The sequence below is a fragment of the Coenobita brevimanus genome, chromosome 68 (genome assembly GCF_032717465.1).
Source record: "Coenobita brevimanus isolate Jiangsu-jjx chromosome 68, ASM3271746v2, whole genome shotgun sequence".
NCBI classification, from domain to species: domain Eukaryota; kingdom Metazoa; phylum Arthropoda; class Malacostraca; order Decapoda; family Coenobitidae; genus Coenobita; species Coenobita brevimanus.
The window spans coordinates 812854-833676 of NC_137021.1; the positions used below are offsets into that span (position 1 = coordinate 812854).

Consider the following 20823-nt stretch of genomic DNA (forward strand, 5'->3'; position numbering starts at 1 on the left):
GCACCTGACTGACATGGGTGGCAGCTCTAGCATACATGTTCAGGCTCTTGATTTATAGTACAGTATTGTATTACAGTCCAGTGATGATAATGGTGACTGGAAAGTTATCACAAAATACTAAAATAGTATAAGGCATTTCTGGTGACTAAGTACATACATATTGCACACCATGGTATTCTGAGGATCTACAATTTATTTTTTAGCAGCTGGTGCCTTGGTTGAACCGCATAAAAATCTTGATGTATTTTAAAGGTTTCCGCCTGCAATCTCAAGATGATTATTTACTCTGATTTTGGGAGACATGTCATAATTTGAAAAGTCTCTTGTACAGTAAGCTGAAAAAAGTGTGTAGAGTAGCACACATAACCTGAAAATGATGACACCAGGTCCAAGGGGTTAACTAACAACCCAAAATACCTATGTAACATTAGTGTGGAAGTAGCATAATATTTCTTTGCCACTAAAAGTCACCTCACAGGTTTAATCAATGGATCTTAGTTACCACTTCGTTTCAGTGGCATCAATCTAAATTTTACATGATGCAAATGGCAGAAGCTGCAATCAAAACAAAGGCAGAGGAAACTAAACAATTTGGTACTGTAAATGACCTGGTGTATTTTTTCCTGCACCCTATTTTGTCATAAATCTTAGTAACAGTCAGTCCCATACTACCCCTAAAGAAAATATATTGAAAATTATACTGTACGTTTATAATGAGTTTAATATAAAATTTTTAGTTCTATAAGTGTTATATCAATGGTCTATTACATATCTGTACTAAGGTGAATGTTTAATCAATATACTTTGTTACCTATGAACTCCTGGTCTGTATATTAATTCAGTTTTAGGAAAACACTCTATGATGATAAGCCATTCTTGGTACTGTACATCATCTCACTCTGCTGAGTTTTATCAAGAACAGTACTTGATAATGCTTGGTAGTGACATACACCATTAAAGGCTTATCCTTGTTAGGTGTTTTCATAACTTGGTATTCACGCCTAATCAATATATTTCATCATTCATATTTTTTCTATTTAATGGCAAATAATCCTAATTCTGCACTATCAAAATATCCTTCTGTCTTTCTCACTCTGTGATCAGCTGATTTTTTATTATATACATATATAATATGTATATATATATATATATATATATATATATATATATATATGTATGTATGTATGTATACAGTATAACAGGTAGTTTTTACAAGTTTTTAATTAGTGTACCTGATGTTCAACACAACACAAAACTGTACATTCCATTTAATCATAAGTCACAAATTATACATGAACACTTGAGGAAAATTCCACATTATACACTTGCCTTCCAGTTCAAACCGCTGTATGTGAGCGTGGTAGTAACAAAGCAGTAGTCAGGCACTAAAGTATCTGCTAAGTCTGCATGAGAGGGGTGGGGACAGGATGAGAAGGGAGTGGAGCCATTACCTCCCTCATCCTCATCTTCCCATAACTCCACCTATCTCACACACAGTTACCAGATGGATGGGTGTTTGACTACTTAGTTCTTTTACCTGTCTCACATTCATTGGTTCAGATTGGTGGGTGGAAGTTTCCTTGACTGTACAATATTGATTTATATATACTGACTAGTTACACTCAAGCAACGTAGGGATGTGGTGACCCATCTTCCCAAAACTTGTGTAGTATTAGCCTTGTAGCATAAATAGAAGAAGGACTTTATACATGAAAACTTCGTTCTCCTCCAACTCATGTCTCCTTGTGTTAAAATAATCACTTGTACTTCATATCTGATTATTCAAGACACTTGTATACTGCACATATTCTGCATCTGATGACTAATAAAATTTATTTAAAACCCAGCCCGAATGCAGAGAAGCCGTTATTGGAGGGTTCCTCAGGCCCTATGAAGTGTTGACATAGAAGAGAAGAATTTTCATCATACGCTGCATGGGGGATCATTTGAACTCGACATAAATCAGTTTCTGTATAGACAGTTAACTGTTTTATATTGTACACGATTAAAACTATAAGAATACAGTAAGTCGTCATTATATGCTGCTTTTTTTTTTAAAGTCTGCTTACAACTGGTGGTCTAGTGGATTAAGGTGCTCCAACTGGATGGGGCCCTAGAGGGATTACATCCAGGGAATGGCTCGGGTTTACTGGACACATAATGCCAATCATGGGCAAGTAAGTTTTGTCACCCTTACCTTAAATGTCAATCAGAATAACCTAACCCTAGGCCCCTGCACTCCTGACTGGGGCAAATAGGGACTGGATTAATATATATATATATATATATATATATATATATATATATATATATATAATCTCATCTTATCTCATCAGCCGTTTGAGTGTCCACTGCAGGACCGGCCTGTCCCAACTGAAGCAGGGATGATACAGCCAATGTATCTCTACCAAGTGGCTTAGGCTGTCTGGTAGAGATTGTATGTAGGGTGAGAAGTGCTTGTAAGTGTATTGTAGTGTTGGAGTGGCTTTGGATGTGTATGTAGTCTGTGAACCAAGTGTAATCGGCCCGGCAAGCCGACTGGATGCAACCATACTTTATACTAGGCGACACTGGTTCAACCACAACACCCCTGATGTCCGCCAATGCAGTACATGGCCAGAAGAATGCTTCCAAAGTTTATTACCCTGGCGGGGCGCGAACCCTCATTCTTTAGTGTACGAAAACGCACACTTTACCACTGTACCACAGAGGCTCCATATATATATATATATATATATATATATATATAATATAAAAGATAGTTAAATTTCCAACGTCACCAACAACACTGACTTACCAATTCCTCCCAGTTCACGGTATTATATATATAAATTTAAAAAAAAAGGGGGTTGGGGATATTTTGGAATTCATTCATAGCATATAACGAGGACTTACTGTACTTAAAAATAGCACGTTAGAGGAACCAGCATATTTTTTCTCCTAACAAAGATAGGGAATTATAGGAAAGATATAAGTTATCACTATCATGTACAGTCTGAGACAAAAGTTTGCCTGTTATTCCAATGCATCAACTTTACACGTAGAAATGTCAGTCACTTACCTCCCTGATTATCAAAGAGAATTATTTATGGGCAAAGAAATATATCAAGCCTCTCTCTCTTTAGGAATATTAACCAGCAGAGGATAGTGAGAAGTAGAAAAGAAAAAACATCTGGCAAACTACTATCTCAGAATGTACACAGGTAATAGAAAAAGGAATGTACAATCCTAACTAATTGCAACTAAAGTTTTTACATGCTTAAAAACTTTGTTTAATGAACAAGACATAATACATTACTGTATTTTTTATATGGTGGAATTTTGATGATACATTTTAAAAGGATTGGGAACATCAGTTAATGTGAGTTTTTGTTGGTAGTTGCTGTACGAGGCTTCATGTTTCCTTGTGGGATTAGCAAACTGATAGATATTTTATAAAATGTTGAATTATACAAAGGCAACAAATATTTAAAGGCTAAAGCTTGATGCAAAAATTGGATTGTCATATCTTAGCTTTTGTAGCCTTTTAAATGTATAACTCTGTGTAACAATAACAGGTTATGTATTTACTGTAGATCTGCTGAGGACCGACTAGTGAATACAATACAGTATGTCCTTGTTATGTGTCACCTTTCTGACGTTCATATTTGCCATTCAGTCCATCATAAATTACTGATAAAGTGCCTGCCAAAGTTTCACTATAGCATATTAATCTGTGTCCCCAAATTTACTGTCTCAGTTATATGGAAAATGCTGTGATAATCTCGCACACATTGCTGGCTTATAATGGGGACTGACTGTATGAACATACCCAATGATATCTGTAGAATCTCGTAATCGTTCATAAATCTCAGTGTATTCAGCAGTTTGAATATGAATTTTAATTTCTTCTGTGACTGACTTCTATTTTCCCAGAGGAATGTATATTAATACATGCAGTATTAAAAACAGAATGATTATCTAAGCTACATACGTTGTAATGATTCACTAGTTTTCTCTGTGGTCATCAGATATCAGTAATGCATTTTTTGGTCTTTTTGAACCTTTTTGCTGGTAGTTACATTTTAACACCTTTCATCCAGTAATACTGTATATTCATTCTTGCAGCTTTCAAACCATTTTATTCAACTCAGGAAAGGTCTCTCATATGAAAAGGGAAAATAAAGGCTGGACCTAACCCCTGTATTTCATAAAGTTATTCTGTACTGAAAAAAATGATCAGGAGACAGCAAGAATAAAATTGAAAAAGATGCCTCATGGTGAAGGAGTCAAGTATTTATTGTAGCCAGGGGTGGACAATATAATTCAAGTATGGAAACACTGCAAGTGAGAAAGCTTAAACATGCATTACGTCATTCCCTGGTTTTGTCACACTTGGGTATTTAATTCTTGCGAATGTGAGATGATCCATCATCAGTCATAAGATTAACCTGTTTGAAATTATACAGCAGTGGAGCAAGAGGGCAAATGATGAATATTGATTCATCCAAATAATAGTTAATAATCCAATTTTAACCCTTTCACTTTGATAAATATTAACCTATTTGAAATTATACAGCAGTGGAGCAGGAGGGCAAATGATGAATATTGATTCATCCAAATAATAGTTAATAATCCAATTTTAACCCTTTCACTTTGATAATGTCTTCTGTATTATATTCTTCCCAGTCAGATGATTGCATTCATCGTAGGAGAAACTCTTTCAAACTGGAGTCAGGTTTCATTTATTTCTTCAATACTAGGTCTTTCATAACAAGCAAATTCTCTTTACCAGTATATTCACAAGGAAAATCTCTTTACTAGTACAGGTATATTCTAAGAAAAAAATATACTGTATATCCATTTCATAACTGGGTTATCTCTTCAGTCCAATTATTCTGAAAATGATTTTTTCTTGCTCCTACCTGATTATTTTATTCAGTTTAGGGGCAATATCTTATAATGAAAGGGTTGATGAACTACATCTAACCCCTCTCAGCTGAAAACTTTTTCCTAAGGTGAATAATATGATTAGAAGACTGCAAGAATAAAATATTAATCACATCATTGACATGAAGGGATCAGCCATGCTTTCCCTTGCTATCATTCCCCCAGAGTGAGTACCGTCATCCCAAAGCTTCTATGGTGGGCAATTTTTCTGCTTTTATTGGTGTATTAATGTAATACATATGGAAATAAAATACATATCAATCTTTAAAGCATTTTTTTTTTATTTCTTTATGAGCCTTATGTTATGGTACATTACATGATGCAGTTTCTAATTCCATGGGCCACATCCACAATCAATTTGTCTGCATCTGAATGAAAACAGTCTCCAATCCAGTAAGCTTCACTGGGGAGATAAAGATTTCACTATGGATTCCATGGTAACCATTCTAATAAACTTCATGAATATGTTTTGTACACTCACCAATATCACCATCAATGGTGACTTTTTGAAAGCAAAAATAAGGAGCCAAAGACTTGTTGCTTGGCATCTCAACAAATAACTGTGACTGTGGGAACAGAGTCACATCCACTAATCTTGCCCTCTATACCAAAGCTGATGTACACACATAGCTATGTGTCTTTATGAGCTCTAGCCTTCTGATTTCAAGTGTTCCTAGATAAAGTATAAGCATACTGGCCCACTCCACTCTCATAACTTACGAAATCTCCAAATTTAAGCATTAATAGAAAGAAAGAAAAAAAAAACTTGAAATTCTTCAAAACAGAGGTATATACTGTATACCTAACTCTACATACACTATATGAAATGTGAAGTTACTGTAAAGCCAAAGTATCCTGTAGTACATAAAGTACCACAACTAATGTACCATACACAACAGTATTAATATACTGTACCTGGGTAAAAGTTGCAACTTATAAGACAGCTTACCCTTTCTTTATTCCATTGCTTGGTCCCAAAGTTGCCTTATTTACTTCTTGAATCTGGTGAATGACATTATATTTTGTTCTTGGTGTTTCCAGATGATTTAATTAAGCTTAAGAGACTCACTGAACTGGCTGGAGTCAGATAGAACCTCCAGTAACTTTTTCACTACAATACATCCCATTCACTCAATAAAATGATCAGCTAGTAGCAAGAATCCAAAAAATAAATAACTAAAATAAATAAAATCACTGGGATGATGAGGTTAAAAGCACATCATGAATTCCTTCCACATCTCAAGTTGTATAGCAGTGTCTACTATAAAAGTACCTGTGTCTTGGATACCTAGTTGTTTACGCTTGGCAAGATATAACCCCTTGAATCTCTAGTATGCTACCATACCAGACAATTTTATTCAACTCTTCCAACAAGAGGGTTTTGATACAGCCTTCATTCATGTCTTTATTATATGAGGTCTCCTTAACCCAAATAAAATCATGTGGAGACAAGAATAAACTAAACTAATACACCAACAGAGTGAAGGAGCTAACTGTGAAAGGTGGAGATTGTACATCTTTGGGCCTAAAACTTTAAGTTATTCTGTATCATTGTCTTTATATATTTTTTATCAATATATTTTGACCCCAAAATGTCAAATGTTTATTACAAGAATGACAAACTGCTCGCTACAATGTACAATTAATAATTATAAAATTAATACTATCATAGTCACTGCTGATAAAAGCACTTTTGTACAAATCATACAAGTTTTGCACATTAAGAAAACATGACTTGGTACATGGTATGTCATACTGTATAGTCCAATAAAATAAACCCCTCTTATTCTAAGGGTTACTACTGTTGCAATTTGTACAATATCATGCACTGCAATACAGTAGTGTTTCTTTTATCGTTGAGAAAACACTCCAAGTTTTGGGTGGTATTTGAAAGGGAAGGCTCTGTCTGGTCCTCTGTAAATAAATAACATCAGTTATTATTAACTTTACTCATAGCTCTATTATCCATGCTTCCTTTAATTCTGGTACAAATAAACTAGTTGACATGACTTCCTGTATGGTATACACTGCATGCATATTTTTAATTCAATTCACTATGAGTATGCATTTTTCATCTTTTCAGGCTACCACCAAACCATTATATTCAACTTGGGAAGGATCTTTCTTATTGAAGGGATAAATGAAGGCTATACCCTACCTATCCTATTTGGAAAGTCAATCCTGAACTGAATAAAACTGGCTGGATGTGGAAAGAATACCACACAAAATAAGGCCCCCCCCCAGGCCTCGCATTAAGGGTCGCAGTACACATTCATCTAATCACCGTCATTTCTGTATGTTTTAGCCTACGAACATCGTCTTCCTTTGTTGCCCAGGTCTCACTACCATACAGCATTACAATCTTAACGCATGCTGCATACAAAGATCCCTCAGCATGGAGGGAGAGTCCTCTCAATGTTAGGAGAGGCAACAGCTTTCTGAACTTCCTCCAACCAATCCCTACCTTGGCCAAGAGCTAGCTCCAACCCCACCTCCAGCACATAACATGTCTCTCAAGTAACAAAACTCTTTCACACACTCAAGAGACTCTCCAGCACGATCGATATCACTATTTCAAAATTTCTCAACTGTGAAGCCTCAGAGGAAAGTGATATAAAGAAACCCTAATTGTGCTCATCTTTCTATTGCTATATCTAATCACTACATTGGTTAGTTTAGTACAAACCCCTAGAAACTACAACAATACTGTACTAATACCAACTTTCAACAGTACAATTTAAGAAACTACAAAATACTATACGATAAAATGGGGTAATTTCGCCGTGAATGGTGAATTTTGCTAAAATACAAACTGCCACATATGGAATATTGACATTTTTAGTACTTTATCTATACTTTTAGCCCTTCTGTTAAAGATACCTACAGTATAACCATAGATTAAAAAAAAAAAAAAAAAAAAACTACCATACAGTAGGGCCTATGCCATGTACTCAGCGAACTTTATGACAATGGCATCCATCACTGTTCTGGGGGATTCCCATGATGAATAACTTTTTTTTGGTGTGTGTGTGTGTGCGTGTGTGTGTGTGTGTGTGTGTGTGTGTGTGTGCGTGTGTGTGTGAGAACAATGCAAAAAATTCTGAACCACTTTTAACCTGAAACATGCAAATAATGAGTAAACAGAATGTTTTTTCCCAGTTCTCACTGATGCAATAAATGCCAAAAATTTTCGGTAGACAATTCCAACACTATTTTTTTGTATAATGGATCAAAACTTCACATGAAATTGTTAGGTCAGCATTCCTCTAAAACCTAAGCCGAACAGATGCTGTATCCATGAAACATTTTTTTTTTTTTTTTTAATGTGCTCGACTCCGGGCATAGGCCTCACAGCCTGCTCTCAAGGCCCAGTAGTCTTCCTACATATCATACACCACTACATGTCACCACTTGAGAGCAAAAGGGCCTTTGAATTGGAATTATTGGCACTGTGGTGAAATTACCCCACAGCGAAATTACCGTTTTACTCTACTTTCGGTTAATCCTTTCAATCTCATGATACATTTTATTGCTGTACCAGTACCTCTGCTACCTCCAGATTATTTTATTTAACCAAGAAAAGATCTCATGAACTGAATGGGTTGATAATGGCCATACCTATCCCGTCAAATCTGCAAAATCTCCCCGAAGATGAATAAAACTGTTTGGAGATATCAAGAAAACACAAATATGAACTGCACAGTACATGGCTGGATCAAAGGGATAAAATGTCCTTTCAAACACAAAGCACATCACTGGACTGAGGATGCTGAAATAAATGCTGAACTAGAATTTTACCTTGAAGGCCTGAAGAAAATTTTCTCCTTGTGGAAGTGGGAATCAGGTTTTCCGGCATCAGCATGTGCACTATATGCCTCTGTGTATACATCTAGACACACAGCCAGGCGCAGCAGCAGGAGTGGCAGCAGGTGCAGTCGTTCCGCTCGACAAGAAACCAGCTCATCCCAGTGCACATTTACCTCTTTCTCCATTTGCTGCAAACCACAAATTACATGCAATATGTCATCATAATAAGTAACTGGTTTGACATTCTTGTTTGCTGTTCAGAACCCAGTGCTGTAGAGTAAAGAAAAACTCCCCAATACAGTACTGTACTGTAATACTTCACTTAAGCAAATCTGCCAGTTCCCTCAATTTACTTTAGCATGTGAAAATAGTTTGGATCTTTGTAAACATATCCCTACCTCATAACAAAGACTGCCTATACGTGTACACAATACTGTATATGCTGCAAACATTATATTTATACCTATATTTCAGACTAATAAATAAGATGGGTAAGATCTAGAAATAAGAATTTATATATTTCCTCACCCCATCTCATCCTCAAAGGATACTGAACAAGGCAAAAACAAGGCAACAGACACCCTTAATAAAATACCCACCCTTAACTGAGGATTATTGGTAGCCTGGTATTGGCCCTCCCACTGCAGCAAGAGCGACGTGACGGGGACAATGTTGGGATGGTCTGGAGAAATGGCAACCAGAGCCTCCAAGCGAACTGTTGAAGAAGTCACCAGCAAGGTTTGTATTCAGCAGGAAAGCAGAGAAGGGAAAAATAGTCCCCTCTCAGCACAGGCCTTATAATTTACTATGCCTCAACAAACTGAAGCCTGTGTACACTTTAGGGATTTTTGGTTTTATCAGAATGGCCTAATTTTAGATATGTCCGAGTGCACTGTAAAAACAAATCAGATAAGCCCCATCCATTCATCCATCATCCAATCCTATGTTACCCCATGAAGAGTGTAAGAGGCCAGGGCTAGGCAAGTTGGTCCTGACATTTAAGATGAGAGTGACCAGCCTCACTCATCCCTGAGTGGCATTACATGAGCAATAAACCCCAACCACCCCTTGGATATAAACCTGCACCAGCTCAAACCAACTGGAGCCAAACTACATGTAATCTTTTTTGTCAGTCTCTTTTGCTATGATGTTATTTAAAAAAAAAAAAAAAAAAAAAAAAAAAAAAAACTTTCAAAGCTGCAATACTATCTGCGTAGCTATTTACAGTACAAACTGTATGAAAAACTTGTCAATATTTCTGAAAACAACCCTGACTTACTGTATAGTGAACACTGCCTATACATATTTGTACTGCCTAAATATATGACTTTAACAAACATCAATACAATGTTCTGTTGACAATTTATCAAATGCATGACTACTTTGCTACCAGTACAGTATGTCATAACATACCATTTCCTCTATCAATACTACAAACTTGTTCTGAGGTTTTGCAAGGCAGAGGAGATGATGATGATGATGATGGATGTCAATTTTGTTATCCTTTTCGAGGTGCATAAACTAAGGCATTTGAGAGGAGCCTGTGGAGTCACGTGGAGAGACAGGCTGACGAATGAGGATATAAAGGAGCGTTGTGGTGTGGATGTGGATGTGATAGGAAGCGTTATGAGGAACACACTGAGGTGGTTTGGCCATGTGGAGAGGATGGAGGGTGAAAGACTGACGAAGAGAGTGTATATGAGTGAGGTGGAGGGGGGAAGAGGGAGGGGGAGGCCGAGGATGAGATGGAGGGATGGGGTGGAGAGGTATATGAGAGAGGGGGGTGTGAGTTGGGAGCAGGGCAGTGAAATGGCGGGGGACAGGGCGACTTGGAGGCGATTTGTTTGTGGCCACCCCAAACGGGATTGAGGCGTCTGGCAATAGATAGATAGATAGATGATCTTTGCTGGATTAATCAGAGTGACATGCTGTGATACTTCAGCTAAAAAAAAAGCAGGAGACATAATCAAAATAAATCCAACTCTAACCATGCTTTCGATCCATAATGGCAGAGAATAGGAGGTGCTGTGGTGTGACGACTTGGGCATCCCTAAGCAGCTGGGTAGACGGTGCGGCCTCGTAGTCTGCCCATGTCATGGGACGCCACGACTTCAACTCTGTACAAATCTTGCCTGGGAAGTGCTGACGAAGGAGCTCAGGAGGAATGGCAATTGAGCTGCATGGCAAGAATTAGTGTGATTATAGTACTAATACCAGAAAATACCTTATGCAGATATAGTTACAGTCTGTTTATCTGTCACTGATGCCAGTACAATTAAGGATTTCATCCATGCTGACATCAGTTTTCGTGCTAGGCCTATCCACCTATCACTCCTTTACTGCCTCATCAAGACCACAGGGGCCTACAATTAGGCTACTCAGATAACAATTAGGGCAAAAAATGATCTGTCACAACAGGTAACTCCTGACAGGAAATACGAGAAATAACTCCAGCCACCCATTGGATTTAAACCTTTTACACACATCATCTGGTTGGAGTACTATAACCTGCAACGGTGCATTTATTCTGACTGATATTTCCTAACTTCTTTCTGCTCTGCTGATGGCCAAGTGTAGTGCAGATGGAGGGATGATTTGAAGAGTACTGTACTAACAAAAGACTCATTCCTCCTCCAGAACTAAGGCTCTTCAAACTTCATGTAACCACAACTTAGTTTCCAAGATGAAAACAAACTAAATACTATACTGACCTTGTTGAATTGGCAGTTTCAAGATTAATCAGCTGTAACTGTAGTGCTAGTCTAGCCTGCAGTCGACGGCGTATGGCCAATATGGTGCCTTGCATCTGGTCGGCACTCTCCTGCCACACCACAACATCCCCATCACTCGGAGGCACTGCTGTGGCTGAAGGACTCTCACTCTGGCTTGACTGGATGCAAAAGTAGTCTTAGAGCCGGCTCACACTGAATCAAGAACTGGACATACAGTATCCATTATTTACAACATTTAATTAGCTATAATTTGGGGGGAAGCCAGAAAATACAAAATAATATCAAACTCTACTCCAATTTTTGAACAGTAAGTTAAAGTATATGATATACAATCCCACTAAACAAAGTAATCTACATTACAATGTATCATTATAAACAAACATTTGCTGCCACTCTCTTGCCAGTATTATGTCTTGCCTTCCATAGTTTTCATTCCTCCTCTAATGGGAGAGTACCCTTATTTCTTATATGGTAAAACTGGGTAATTTCACTGTGAACAGTGATTTTTGCTAAATAAAAACCACTACATATGGGATATTGACATTTTTAATGCTTTATCTATACATTAAGCCCTTCTGCTAAAGATATCCATAATCATTTTTGTAAAAAAAAAAAAAAAAAAAAAAAAAAAAAAAAAATTGGCCCATGACAGATTTTTTAGGGGAAAAAAATGTCTCGCGGTGAAATTACCCCAGCTGACAGTGATTTCACCGCGAACTATTTGTTGTTGTTATTGTTCTTACATTTATTATTATTGTCATTACTGTTTTAATACCACACTACATACCAAACACAACTGACTGTAACTAGGCTTAGGTGGCCTAGCCATACAGTAGGGCCTATGACATGTACTGGGTGAACTTTATGTCGATAGCATCCATGCTTGTTTCACGGTTGGTAAGCTGGTCGGGGAAACTCCCATGGTACGAGTGCATGGCAGGGTACTATTTTGTGTGTGTGTGTGTGTGTGAACAATGCAAACAATTCTGAACCACTTTTCACCTGAAACATGTAAATAATGGGTAAACAGGTTTATTTTTTCCAGTTTTTATTGATGCAATAAATGCTGAAAATTTTTGGTAAACAATTTCATTTTGCCAATGCCATTTTTTTTTTTTTTGCACAATGGATCAAAACTTCACATGACCTTGTTATGTGTTTGGCGTCGCTGCGAAATTACCCTGTTTTACTCTAGTCTTTTGCTGAGTGCTTCCTAATGCTACTGCTTAAAAGTATTTCATGCAACATTTTCCATTGCAATAGGTAGCAGACAACTGTCGTGATAGTAACTACAACATATGTAGCTGACTAATGTCTTACTGCATCTTGAGAGTCTTCTTCATGTACATTTGGTTGCTTGTTGCTAGAAAATGAGAGGCCAGCCAAGTTTTGTGCCCACTTGTAAGGCCGTCCTGTTGCACCGAGTTGATCACACAGGTTAATCTGAAGACGATTTAGCTGATAGTAGTTAGCTGGGTTTGGGGAAGTTTGTCCATCATCATCAGGGAAAAGACAGTTGAGGAGGGTATCACTGCTGATGACATCCCTAAGGGCAATAATAAATACTAAATCAAACAACAAATAAATAAGTTTTAAGAATTCATCAGCTCTGAATGGGATGAGGTAGGACTGGGGAACAATGAAGAAGAAGTACGAAACTGGCAAAACTACTACCATAATGCTAAGTGAAATGAGAAACAATATAGTGTATGTCATTCAAATACTGTACCGTATTAAGGGAAGCACAATATAGCTTACGTGAGAGCTGGCTTTGTCTTCTCCTGCAAATGCACTGAACATTTCACAGTCACAATTCGTAAGATCTGCATGTAGTAAAATGACAAGATCACGCTGTTGCCATCTGAAATCGAAACAGATCTTTATAACAGCTGTACAGTTCCATCCTCTGTACAGTAATTAATTATAAACACTCTTAACATACTCTGTTCACTCTAACTTGGTCTGGCAATTCAGTATTATAGGTGTCACTGATATTTTAAAGCAACAAATTTTCTGTGATTTTTTAAGGAATTCAGAGAACAGAAAAACGAATAACATACAATACGTATCCAGGACGTTTTGTACAGCATATATGATATCAGCTGAGTCTCTATGGAACAATTAACAAAGAATCATCTGCTATGCATAACAAGACTTTCTGTACTGCATATACAGCCACTCAGTCTGTATGGAATAGCTATGTAAAGAACCTTCCACTTACCTTTAGTGCTGACAGTGATTTTAACAAAGAGAGGGTGGAGTCCCAAGGTCTGCTTCACACTGTCATCCATTTCATCACCATCGGGTTTCTGGGATTTGCGGCTACGCTTTTTCCGAGACAGGTTTTCCTGAAGCCAGCAATGGAGTTAACTTTACAAGAGAGGTTTTAGGAACTCAAAAACATACAATACTGAAGGGATGAGACAATGACTACCTTCCTGCACTGAAAATAAAACATGTGGATATGTTCTCAGTCATGAAGATTTAAACTTTGCTCAAAGCCACTGGCACTGTTTCTGTGCAATACTATCAGCTTTACAAGATGCAATGAAACTTTAATTGGCAATATTTCTCAATTTCATCAAAATCTACAGCCAATAATTATAGTCAAATTACTGGCAATGAATGTCTTGCAATGCACATTAATTTTATTGTAACCATGTAAACACTCACCTCAGGCTGATCCTGTTCATTTTCTGATTCTGTGAGGTTTTCAGTACGAGAATCCTCATCTTTTGCAATTAGTTTCTTGGCAGCTTCTACATCACCAACTACCTCCACCTTTATATTTGCATCAAATGCTTCTCCATATGCAGAGGCCTAAAAAATAATAATAATAATAAACAATAATAATAATCCATCAATCCATCATCCAATCCTACGTTGCCCCCTGAGGAAAGTAGGAGCCTGGGGCTAAGCAAGTTGGTCCTGACATTTAAGATGAGAGCGAAATAATACTAATAATAACAATAACTTGAATGTCATCATGTATATAACAGTAAAACAGTATTAAAAGGATATTCTACCAATGTTATGTGTATAGTATAAAAAAAACAAAAGTGCAATAATTTCACACTAATGTATAGTAATAAAAAAATAAAAAAATCCCAATCTTACGTCCTTACACCCTGACCCGCAAAATGAATACAGTACTCATGAAATTTATAAAAAATATACCGGTAACCTGACCTGTGGCCCTCATCTCTACCTACTTCAACAAATACAGGTACTATAAAATGCAAAGATAATTAACACACCAAAAAAAGCTACCAGGTAAGTGTTATGTATGAACCTTCAAAACAGGGGTTTGTACCTGAACCCAAAGTGTATAAAGTGGACTGGGCAGAAGCTGAACAATCCTCTGCTGCTCTTTCTTTGCATCAATGGGCAAATTCAGGGCTTCCTGCAGAGGACGTGTGGCCTGAAAAGATAAAAATTTAAGTTATGAGTACAAATAATGCTTTGATTTTAGCAATGGATTTATCATGGCAAGGTGTATGAACTACTTTGGTAAAAAGCTTTACAGTAAACTCAAGATTAATACAGGAACTGGTGAATAAACAATACAATTGAAATCCAACTTATGACTCTCAAAGCAAACAGATACAGAACATAACGATAATTCTTGGTATTGGTATATAAACCCTTACTTCTAAAATTGTAGTGATTCTTGGTGCAAGAGATGCCAGTTTGCGCTCCTGCTCATTAATTGTTTCAGCCACGGCCTCCTTCTCCTGTGTGAGCTTGTCAAACAGCTGAGTTTGGTCACGGCGCTGCTCCAGCTCCCACTGAAGGCGGGCCAGACGCTGCTCATGAGGGTTTTCCACTGTCTCAGTCTAGGATAATGGATGCAAGAGTTAAAGTACCGCAATTCCAAAAATTCATCATCATTCTAAAAGGTTATCATTCAATACAGTAAATTGTTTCCTGGGTTACAGGAAACTATTTGGCTTGTCACTCAGTGCAGCAACCTGTAGGTAACTGCATCAAGTACAGGGATTGTGGATGCCTCCACATAACAATAAAATCATGGTACTAAAGTTCCACAGCTTACTGGACGACTAATATCCTCTGGTGCTTCAATATAAAACTGCTCCACAGGTACTAGATCAATCTCTTGGTCGGCCGACTGGAAATCCAGACAACGCCTCACTTCCTTCTTCAAATGTGCAACTTCATAGAGGAGATTCTGAAGCTGCAATGTTACCCCATCCACACTTTGTCGAGCCTCAGCCGTCCGCTCTCGAGAATCACGCACTCGAACCTGACAGTACATCATCATCATTCCAACCATTCCTCCCACTCCAGGATGGAAATGTGACTACATAAACTCTTGACATATTTCTAGAGGATGACTAAGAGAGTCTGCATTAAATCAAATAGTACAAAGCTAAATCAGTGTGCTAACTTACAGTACAGTTCTAGTACATTCAAATTCAATAAGCAGACTGAAACAATTCACCATTCATTACTATCACCTGGACCTCTCTTTACCTTTTGAACTCTGCTGAGACGCCTTAATGACAGCATCAGCATCAAAACCTGTACTCTTCTCTCCTCCACTTCAGCTGCCCACTGAAACAGAGTGATTTTTATCATTATCATAATCATCAACATCCAAACCCTAATGCCCAACTAAAAGACAGGGTGAGGCAGAATCTAGAAACATACATCATCAACAAAATGAGCCATACATTGTTCACGCCTTCAGAATCCAGGCTCCACCTCACAAGCAAAAACCAACAGGAAATACTTATATAATGATTTTCCCTACTAATAAAATTCAATATACCTCTCAGATACTGGTAATCATTTTGCTTACTACCAAGTTCAAAGGGGATCTCACATTCATCCATTAACTGCTTCTCTGTACATACTGTTATTCATCCATTCACTTTATTATATCACAGCAACACTTGCTGCTTTCCCATTCTTCAACCTCTACACCATATTTAGCACTACTGCCCCTGTTACATTCTTATCCATTACATTCCTTCTGTATGCCACCAACACCATCAGTGTATATTTCCCATCTGCTGCTTATTAATCTGATTTGTTACCATTCTCCCATTCATATCCTTGACATTTTCACACTTTCTGCACATTCACTCATACATTTTTGCATCTCTATCTATGGCTATTGGTACAAAATAATCATATACCAGACTAACAACAACAATATATCACTGCAAACTGTTATTTGTATGAATAGAATTATAAAATAGCACAACTTGACAAAACTTCCCCAATTTTTATGGCACTGGCAGGTGTTATATGTAAAAATGTTATTGGTATGTGTTAGCAATATGAAGCACAACAAGCAAGGGGAGGAGACTCTCAACACGGAAGGATATTTTCGGACATCTGGGAAGGAATAAGAAAATGAAAGTGGAAGGCTGGACACTGAATGCCAGCTGGGGACTGTTACCAAAATTAAAAATAAAACTGAATAGGACGGAAGGATAAAGACAACTGAAAAATATGGAAGGCAGGGCACAATGCCAGCAGAAGAATGTTAATGAACTTCTGCTCGTGATAGTGCAGAATAAGAATGAATCTGTCAATGCTGTACCTCTTCTGGCTTCTCTTGCTTCAGTTTGAGTATCTCCTTCATGAAAGAGCGGATGTGTGTTATAAGGCTCGATACAAGCTCCTGGTCTTCTTCCTCAGTTCTCGTTTTTGCCTCCCAGCATTCATGAGACAAACTGGCCTGAAAAATAAAGCATTATCCCCATCATTACATTTTTTTTCCCCAAAAGTGGGTGCAGCAAAGTATGAATGTAGGGGAATATCAAGAGCATTCCTAATGAAACAGACAACAACCATTCTATAACAATTAACTGAGAAGATACAGAAAAAAATGCCAATGGATATCTAAAAAAGAAAAAAAAATCGTTGGTCTTATAACTCTTAGGGTGTTGTGCTGAATAAACATAAATGCTCATGGAATCACAGCAGATACTGAATCCTGGGTGATTTAAAGCCTACCAAATTCCGGCCCTATGATGTGATAAAATACTGAGTTGGCTCCAATTTCAGAATCAATACTCAGTTAACAACCTGACTAATGCATCAACTTGCCTGGTATGTATCAGCAATGGTGACAGTCTTCTCTTTGGTGACACTGGCCGTGAGCCGCGCCGCAGCAGCCGCCCCTGCTGCTGTGGCTCCATCTTCACTGCCGCTTTTCTTGCTGCCCTCTCCCTCGGTTTTACGTCTACGCTTTGCTTCACGTTCCCCAGAGCCTGCTTCGTCTTCTCCACGCACCATGTTTTCCACAGTGAATGATATTCCCGCAATAACCGGTCCCGAGCCACGAAGCAACCACCACCCAAACAAACAACCTCGTGAATCTGTATAAACACTGGATGCTGGGTGGGATCTAGACCAGGATTGCCAACCCACATTTTCAAAGGTCGCTATGCTCATGCCTGAAAGTCGCTAAAATGCCGCAAACTATTCCATCAAAACTCGCTGATACTGTAATCAAGTTACAGCATTTTTTCTATACAATACTGACCAAGTAGGAAAGAATAATAGCTTTGTACAAAACCTGTGAATGAAATGGATTATCTCAAAACCATAAAAAGATGTTCAGATTATTATGCGGGTACTTACCAATTATTCAATGAGAATTTCATCCCATTCCTTCGGTGCAGCACTTGCTTCAGTCGCCTGTGCAGTAGCTGTATGTATCCAGAGTGCCAATTTTTCGTAAAGTATCACTAAGCAGCTCATAACATGCACTACAGGTATTATGTCTTTTCAGTCCATATTTTTTTGTAAGAATGGCCTTTCATGTAGATAGCTTCATTTTGTTATGCAATTTTGATTTCACTAAGTTCGTATTACTAAATGTAAGCTCTACATATGCATCAGAATGCGGCAGGGATAAAGCCGAGAGTGTCATAGCTTCAAGTAAGGGTTTCCACCTGCCGCATCTCTGTAGTTCGCCATGGCACTTCTGATCAAAATTTGAGTGTTTGATGTTTCCGTCGAGACTGTGATTCAGTTTCCTCCACTGGGAAATCAGTCTGAGTAAGGGAGCTTGTTTCTCATACATGTACTTTAGTACCTAGCAAAATCGACATAACCTGTGGCTTGGTCTGGGTAAACTGCCAAGAAGGAGGGAGGGACGGGTACCAGACGAACATGGCCAAGCAGTATGTACCAAGGATAAGAGAGAAAGTCTGTACCGGGGGCTGCTGCCTCATCAATTTATTTCCCCGTCATTTTGAATTCCACTGTCATCAGATGACTATACATATATACAGTATAATTATAGTTCGAGGTACTATGACCAATAAATTTAAAGAAAAGCTCAAAATTCTCTAAAAAGTCGCTAGTTGTCTGTGGAACTCTCCATATTGCGACATATCGCAAAACAATTAAAAATGTCGCTAAATGACAACAAATATATCTAGATCTAGCGACAAAGTCGCTAAGTTGGTAACCCGGATCTGGGTGCTAAATTTGCTATCAAAATCGCTAGATTAACGCTAATTAGATGCAAAAACGAAGTATAACTTCAAAATGTCGCTGTAAGTACTAATATCTCTAAACTAGCACAATAGTATTGATAAGCTTTCTAAAATATTGCTAAACTTCATATATCTGACCACCGAAATCAAAAGCTAGGACGTGAATAACTCAAGTTAGCACTATTTTTGTTACTCTAGCTCTTCATCTCTAAAGTGGCTTTTAAAAGGGACAAAAATATGCCGAATTACAAAACAGTTTGATGTACTCTAGCTATTATAAATAATATGACTGATATTCTTTACAATGGGACCAAAACTAATGTTTGATTTCTTTAAATAAAAGGTTTATGGTGTCAATAACCTTGAATGAAAGTGTTAATTAACCCATTAGCCTAACCTAGGTGAATATTTAGTGAGGGAAATTTTTGGTGGCAGTTTATGTAACGCTTCTATAACGCCACTTGTGTTACTGTGCAAAAGTGATTCGCTGAAATGTCACAGAATGTCCTTGTGAACATTCAGTGTGGAAAGCATGTCCTTAAGTAAGGTCATGTTGAGCAGAGATCTTCTGGTTACTAGGTGTTCTAGTGGTGGCGATGCTACCTGTCATGTGACAGATTTATGTTCAAATCCTGGTAGAAGCACAGTAATAAAAAAGGCAGGTGTGTGTAATCAATCGGCTCCAAGTTTAATACTGATAAGCAAGGGTTCTTCAATGTCTAACAAGTGTTGACAAAGAAAGGATATGCTTCTTGGTGGTGACTAGCAGTAAAAGAGACCTTCCTTGACGCTCAAAATGGGAGCATTATGCCCCAGAATATCCACAGCCCTGGCATAACCATTAACCCACCACATAGAAACCGCTGAGCCGCACCAACACCCACCACGAATCAGAGGTGTATGTGCTTACCCGGGCACCTAGGCTACGTGCTGCCGTATGGTTGCATCCGCAACATCCATGAGACCTCTACGTGAGCAGAGGCGTCCCATCCTGACCTGAGTACCACATGACTCAAGCGTGGGCAGGTGTGCTGAACGTGGTCGGACGTGCCGAGACGCAGGAAACTGCCAGCACTCACTTATTCACAGTGAGTTCGTGTAGGCCTTAGATGCACGTACCCAAGAGAATAATAGTGCATGCTCCTCTCCACATGTCGGGCTGCATCCGGCGCATTCCTGTAGCAACCTCCTCTCTTCCTTTATCAATCTTGTCGGCCTGGTCTTAGCCTATGTCACCTGCCTCGTACCCATCTGCCTTTCCAGTGCCAGCCTCACTAAACTTCCCGAGTACAGCATCCAATCCTTTGTGATTTCGTACTTACCCATATTCCTTTTACACCTACCCTACCTAGCCTTTGATATAACTCTCCCTCCTTCTTTGATCTCTTACCACCCTGCCCAGGCCATTTCTCTCACCTGCCATACCCGTACTGCATCCTTCAACCTTTCACATATTATACCCTTTCGTTTTTTTTGCATGCCAAAGCCACAGTTTCATTCCCCGAACTGCATCTCTCTGGAACTCTCTTCCCCAGAGTTGTTTTCCTCCAAATTTCAACCTACAGCTGTTAAAGTCTAACTGTTACAGATATTTTATGAACAGAGGACACCAGTAATCTGGTGTATGGATTATTTTTTTTTTATTCTTTTGTTTTTCCTTCCCCCGTTCTGTTATTAAAAGAAAAAAAAAAGTTGATTCTTTCTGCCCTCCATTATCATCTCTGCCCACCTTCCTGTGCCCTCTGTGACTGATAGCAAAAAAAGAAAAAAGAAAAAGAAAAGAAAAAAGGAACTAGAGGCAGATAGGCAGAAAAGGAGGAACAGCTGTCATGTTGTGGTCAAGGGGTACGAATAAGAGCACTGACCTCTATCAT

At 38.3% G+C, this 20823-nt stretch overlaps 2 protein-coding genes across 2 annotated transcripts in view; one reads left to right on the plus strand and one right to left on the minus strand.

Moving 5' to 3' along the window:
- LOC145405798 (sulfhydryl oxidase 2-like) overlaps positions 1-2144 on the plus strand; it is a 29723-nt gene extending 27579 nt beyond the window's left edge. The window contains exon 8 of the mRNA XM_080277034.1: positions 1848-2144. Coding sequence (XP_080133160.1) covers positions 1848-1902 — 55 coding nt within the window. The 3' untranslated portion in view covers positions 1903-2144. The remainder of the gene's footprint in view (positions 1-1847) is intronic.
- A 3082-nt stretch (positions 2145-5226) lies between these two features.
- Positions 5227-17779, minus strand: thoc5 (THO complex subunit 5). Its single transcript, XM_080277103.1, has 15 exons — positions 17550-17779; positions 17041-17178; positions 15963-16043; positions 15523-15732; positions 15119-15304; positions 14782-14889; positions 14142-14288; positions 13690-13816; positions 13227-13329; positions 12789-13014; positions 11448-11626; positions 10725-10912; positions 9336-9451; positions 8728-8924; positions 5227-6843 (listed from the first exon to the last, which is right to left on the minus strand). Exons 1-15 carry the CDS (start codon positions 17736-17738, stop codon positions 6780-6782), a joined length of 2259 nt encoding a protein of 752 aa, XP_080133229.1. The 5' UTR covers positions 17739-17779; the 3' UTR covers positions 5227-6779.
- Between the last annotated feature and the right edge of the window lie 3044 nt (positions 17780-20823).